We start from the raw sequence: 6110 nt of genomic DNA on the forward strand, positions 1-6110 counted from the left end.
TTAAATGAAGTTGTCGGTATAATGAACTTTGGTTTTAAAATGGCGAAGCTATATATAAGATGCTCTTAAGACTTCTATGACGTCCATTTTGGTTAATGGATCTCCTAAAAGAGCAAAAGATAGAAACGAGTCTTCGGTAAATGATCCACTTTTTTTCTTCCATAATTGATATCGAAGGATTTCATGTGGTCCTTGAAGAAGCTACTTTGAGAAACTCCTTTGGGGGTTTACGTGATCTTGAGGTTTTGGGTAGTTTGGGAAATTACTTCATGTCTTTTTTAAAGTTTCGAATAGTCCTAAAACCCTAAAACTCTCAGAGTCATTAAGATTTGTTTATTTGGATGGAGAGATGGGGGGAAGAAAGAGGGCTTGTAGTTTATAATAATTTTTATTCAACCAAGCTTTACTTTTCAAATGGATTTTGCGTTTTCTTGATGAGATGAATACTTTAGGGGTGTTTGACTTATCTTTTTGGGAGCCAAACGTCCTTTTGGCAAAAGTTACAAAAAGACAGCATCTCTTGACTTTTCCAAAAAGTCACTTTTCCTTATATAAAAAATCAAAAAGTAGCTTTTAAAATGGTGTTACCAAACATCTTTTACATTCTATCTTTTCCAAAAAGAACTTTTAGCCCCTCAAAAGATAAGCCAAACACACCCTTTGTGGATGCCGGTTATAAAAGCTCTTTATGGTGATGATGGTTACTTGGGGAAAATTTTGAGTGAGGTTTCACATAATATGACCATTGTAAGAGTTTTTTGTGCAACTATAAAGTATAGGTTTCACTCTAATGGTTATCGAGCTAGATTTTGGAATGATGTTTCGATGAGAGTTGTTCCTTTACAGCAAAGATTTTCGAGCTAGATAATTATAAAGGTTGAGTTCTTGAAATAGATACCGATTCCTGGCTAAACATGCCTTTAAGATTATAATCTCATGTTTCTGAACTCACCGAGAAGAAAATATGTTAGTCTGATCATCACATAATAAACATTTCAAATTTCATTTAATAAAAATTTCACATTTGATTGTAAACTTATAGTGTCATATCTAATAATCACTTATTATAGCTGAATCACGCAAGTATTTGTCAAAAAGCCACCGCGATGTGTTGAGGGCATCACCTTCGCTTTTAATAGGGTACACATATTTACCATCCTGCCACTCATTTGTAAGCTTAATCCATTCTTTCCTCCAACTCTTTAAATTAAACCCGTCTCCTTTTGCTAAACTTTCTTTCAAATATTTGAGATAAATAGCTGCTCGAGGACCATAATAGTCTCGTAAAAGCCCACTCCAATATTTGTTTCCTGTACATAAAGTAATATCAGACTTCAGTGTCAGAGTTTCAATTCCAATATGGATTGGACTCCTTGTGGGTCCACATGGACCCAGTGTACATTATTTGTACTTACCATAATCACGAAGGAGACTAGCTTCCTCCTCCGTGTTATCAAACCACATTGTGATTTGAGTTCTTGCATTCCATTCATACTGTTATCATCAATAAAAAGTCAAAAACAAAAATATTGGTATTAAAAAATAAAAAATCCAATTCACCTGTTTCTCTTGTTCTCTATTTATTGCAATTTGCTTTGAACTCTCCAACCATGGTCCTAATAAAAACCCTTCATGACAACCCAATAACATGTCCATGTCATCCACAAGCTCTAGAAACTTCTCACTTAGGAAAACAACACCATCACTATACTTTGACTCATACGCTTCAATCACATCTACAAATAAATCATTTGCATACTTTGCCAATGCTTGTCTTGTCAAGTCAACTAGGTCATACCTGAATTTAGTCAACATAGTCAAAATAGGAAACGATTTGTCTAGTCAAACACAATCATTGCAATTATATATATTTTATATTCACCTAAAAGTGTTGCTTTCTGATAATTCATTTCCACCTTCAATGAAAAGTTGTAGAGCATGAATAACTTCTGATGTTGAATACCATAAATGGGGTTTGTCAAAAGCTTCATCTGTGTCTTTTAGATGATTTTTTTTATTCAAAAAAGATTTTCTAGAAAGAAAAGATGGATCAACATCTGGGAATGCCACTATCACATCCCTATTTTTATCCTGTAAAACTTTATTACATTAAAATCATAGTGAAATTAAAAGAATTTAAAAAAAAAAAAAAACTTACATAAGCACCATCTGTGCAATTATAAAGCGTGTGATACAATATGTTCCATGCCTCTTGTATTGATGGAACAAATTTTCCATATCTTCTGCTTGAATATGAATCAAGCCACGTCTGTATGAACATTGAACAATAGGGAAAATTTTATTTTCTTTTACCATAATAGGAATCTACTTATTTAATTTTTATTACTGTTATGGGTAAAAGAAGTTAATGTTACCTTTACATTGATTTTTTTATGTTGAAATGCCATTTCAGACATAAGATCATAAACTACAGGATTCTGCTCAATACCTTCCATTGACATTCCAACACCAACCTAAAAGCGAAACACAACATTAAGAATGAAATAAATTATGATTTTGAATATTAGAAATGACACTTGACTTATTAATTATTTTATTTTTACCATTGTTGAGTTGTTGCTAATACGAGCATCAACAGGTCCAGATCCTAGAGAATCTAGAACACCATACATCTCAACATTTCCTGCAAAATTATGCAGCATGCACCAGATATAAGGGACACCATAGAACTGATCTGAAGTAATCCAGATAGGTTTGACTTCAGCAAAAAGGTCAAGGACAATCATTTTCCCAATGGGAACTGCATGTAGAAGTGCTTGCATCTGTGGAGGCCTCCAGTATGGATCATATGCAAAAAGCCATCCCTGTTAATAAAATAATTTTAAATAAAAGATTCATAAGATATTGATGAAAAAATTGTGTTTGAATGTATACCTGCATTAACCAAACAGCTTCATCATCACCACTTTGCATTCCCTTAAAGATTGCAGCAGCTAGGGAAGAAATGTAGTTTGGGTCATCTGTTGGTGGTGTGTTTTCATCAAATGTATCACTGCAAATATAAGTTTCATATCATAAAGATATTCTGACATTTATAAAATAAATAAATAATTATGATCTAGTTAGAAAAATGTTTTACCAGTTGTATATGTGGCTGCTTTGTCCATACTCTGATGACAACAAAAAGTTAACTTAAGTATTACATATATTAGAAGAAAAAAGAAAACTGTATTGCTAATATAATGTGATGATTTTGATTTTTGAGAGACACTCACACACCTTTGACTTGTTGACTTATGAATGCTTTTCCAATCTCGATAAATAAAGGATCAGTTGCATCAAGAAGATATGTACAACACCATTTAGGGTTGCTGTCAACTGTAAACCTAGGAGGAAGAATAACATAATCACCATTATATGCAAGCTTTATATTTAGAAAACGAAAAGCCCATTGTAGGACAATTTTGCCCCAATTTATGCAGCTACAAAAGTTGCAAACCTTCAAATCTTTATGGGGTTTCTGCAACAACTATGTTTTTTTTTTCTTTCCCAAAAGCTAAATATTTGTTTATCTTTTTTCTGTCCAATTAAGTCATGTATAGATAAAATGGCTTGAATTGGTGATGATGATGTTTGTCTCAGTTAAGTGTTGTATGCATAAAGACTGTTTCTTCTGAAGCCGAGGAGTAAATGACCATTTTACCCTTGTGTTTAGAAGTGATGGTAATTAAATCTTACCAATTCCCTAAACGAGTTATCTTTGCTGATGGATACACATTTTTCAAAGCTGCAGGCACGTTTCCTGAGAAAGCTGGTAGGACTGCATCACAATAATATTGAATGTTAGTAAGAGAGGAGAAAAAAGTAAATTTACCAATATAGTCAACAACTTAAGGTACCTGGAGTCATTCCTAGCTCATACATTCTATCAAGAATTTTCTTTTGCATTACAAGTTGTTGATCTAGCCAGCTTTGAGGCAGTGGGCCACCCCATCTACAATCAAATATTCAAATATATAATCTTTACATATAATAAGAGGTGAAATAAAGTTGATAATCAGAAAGCAGAATAAGAACACAAAAACACACCCATGCAAGTTAGCCATGCGAGACCAAGCAAGAAATGCGGGCCCTCCAAAAAAATCATCCAAATCTGAACTGCTAATATTAAACTTCTGCTAAAAGATTAACAAACATTTATCAAGAATCAAGATAAAGAAAAGAATATGATGAACACAAGAGTTATTAGGGTAAGTAAAAAAAGTATTTCTACCTGAAATACTTTTTGCCAAATAGCTTCTTGGCCAGTAAATGCTAGAGGCATATTGATGCCTTGAAGAGCCATCCAATCAATCTCCTTTTCCCATCTCTTCCAATCCCACCAAGCAAATGTATCTTTAAAAAATATAAATTTATATAAAAAATTACAGAAATTTAAGTGGAATATAATATATGAAGAACTTACAACTAGATGTGACAGCATTCTGGTAGTAATTCCAAGGAACGGGTCTTTGTATCAGAAGTCCATCATCTTGAATTCGGGGAAGAGATCCTGGTTTAGGCACTGAAGATAGCTGTGAACCACCAGTTTTGTCCCATGAAATATGGGCCCCACACAAGTTTTTCAAGTACCAATGAACACCAGAAAGTAGTTCCACTCCAGTGACACCACGTATTCTGATCACGATTTCATAAAAAGAAGCCAATGTAAATAAAAAGCAAATGGATCACATGGAATCTTGAAGTTGGTAAGTAATGGAAGAATAAGCATACAGAATTTCAGGGGCACCCTGCACATTTGAAGAAGGATGGTTGCTTATTGAAAAGCAGGATACTCCACCACACTGCTCCTGTAAATAAGAAGGCGACAGTGGTTCAGTTTGATTGTAAGGTTGTTTGCGCATGATGTTTATGATAGTTTAAGGATTCTAAAGCTGTTGGAGCAATTAATTTAGGCCATATATGATTTGTGAATTAACATGATTGAACCTAAGTTTTTCTGCTATTGCGATTGCCAATTTATTTTTACTTATCAGAAAAAACACGAATGAATTCAATTCCGATGACGGATAGTTGAACATGAAAAATCAGAGAGAAAAGTAAATGTTCCACTTGAAGTATAACAGTATTATTACCCCGATTGACTAAATCAGTCAATTAAATTTTCACAAAATATGTGCGGGAAATCAAATATCAGAATCCGATTCTAGTAAACTAAAACCTAAAGTAGATACAGAGCTCCAAGTCACAAATTACCAGCAAAAACAAACAAAGAATTAATCAACGATATTGAATTTACCTTAGTGATGATCTGAAAGTCGAAACTAGGTGAATGGGAAGGAATGAGACGATCAAGCACCGCTCTAGCAGCAGAAATTTGTACAGACGACGGGGCTCTCTCTCGATCCTGAACTTGAAGAAGACGAGACACGTATTCAACTCCAAGGGTCGATGAGTGAGTGACAGTAAAGAGAAGGATGGTGGTTGTCAGTACCACGGCGATGTAAGCAGTCATGGCGGAAGCCATTGAGTTGAACCTTGGGAGGAGTGCGTGTGATCAGGTATATACAAGTAGTAGGAGAAGAAGAAGACGCCATTAGAGAAAGAAAGATTCGGATTTCGGAAAGGTGAGGGAGTAGAAACAAAATTTGCAGGCCGTTGAGCACCAAAATTAGAATAAACACCGGAGGGTTGGTGCCAATAACGACAAGACGTTAACAAACAGGTGAGAGTCAAAAGTCTTCTCGACGTCTCGTTTTGGTGGCTTTGACCTTTGAGTCATGGAAGTGTATATGGTCGAAAAATTGGTTTTAACCGTTTTCTTAAAATAGAATTTTCCATTTTTGATACAAAATTCGAATTTTAAAGGAATAAACATATTATTAAAATAATAAACGGTTATATTAATATGTTCTTCTAAATGATACATGCTTTTGATATATCACACATCTAATGTTTTATGTTTTTTTGTTTGTTCTTTACATTTGTTATTAAATAATTTGATTGTAGAGTTGAATCATGTTGACATTTATTAAGAGACTGAGGCCCTGTTTGATATGCATCTAACCGAGTCAGGTTAGACATTTTTGGCTGACTCGGTCAGACGAAAGGTGTTTGATAGACAAAATATTGACGTTTGACTCAGAAAG

The 6110-nt window shown here is 34.1% G+C and overlaps 1 protein-coding gene across 3 annotated transcripts; it reads right to left on the minus strand.

Annotated features, from left to right (window-relative positions):
- Nucleotides 1–954: 954 nt before the first annotated feature.
- On the minus strand, nt 955–5695 carry LOC145102474 (alpha-N-acetylglucosaminidase-like). 3 transcript variants are annotated; one of them, XM_079039871.1, is made up of 17 exons: nt 5261–5691; nt 4735–4811; nt 4427–4638; nt 4235–4356; nt 4051–4136; nt 3861–3955; nt 3700–3781; nt 3241–3347; nt 3101–3131; nt 2896–3013; nt 2565–2825; nt 2376–2474; nt 2159–2269; nt 1883–2091; nt 1561–1798; nt 1416–1494; nt 955–1310 (listed from the first exon to the last, which is right to left on the minus strand). In XM_079039871.1, exons 1-17 carry the CDS (start codon nt 5486–5488, stop codon nt 1051–1053), a joined length of 2415 nt encoding a protein of 804 aa, XP_078895997.1. In that variant the 5' UTR covers nt 5489–5691; the 3' UTR covers nt 955–1050. The 3 variants fall into 3 exon arrangements, with proteins under 3 accessions (XP_078895997.1, XP_078895996.1, XP_078895998.1); XM_079039870.1 differs by having other exon boundaries at nt 4051–4139; XM_079039872.1 differs by lacking the exons at nt 955–1310; nt 1416–1494; nt 1561–1798 and having other exon boundaries at nt 1879–2091; nt 5261–5695.
- Nucleotides 5696–6110: the final 415 nt, after the last annotated feature.

Source organism: Lactuca serriola, chromosome 4 (assembly GCF_051521515.1).
Source record: "Lactuca serriola cultivar US96UC23 chromosome 4, Lser_US96UC23_V15, whole genome shotgun sequence".
NCBI classification, from domain to species: Eukaryota; Viridiplantae; Streptophyta; class Magnoliopsida; order Asterales; family Asteraceae; genus Lactuca; species Lactuca serriola.

What these genes read in the sequence shown, in the direction of transcription:
- LOC145102474 (XM_079039870.1), bottom strand. Translation starts at nt 5,488, where the DNA reads ATGGCTTCCGCCATGACTGCTTACATCGCCGTGGTACTGACAACCACC. An exon ending in ACTTTCAGATCATCACTAAG is followed by an intron (nt 4,812 to 5,260) that starts GTAAATTCAATA and finishes TCTTATTTACAG; the next exon opens with GAGCAGTGTGGTGGAGTATC. An exon ending in AGCAGCCACATATACAACTG is followed by an intron (nt 3,014 to 3,100) that starts GTAAAACATTTT and finishes TTATATTTGCAG; the next exon opens with TGATACATTTGATGAAAACA.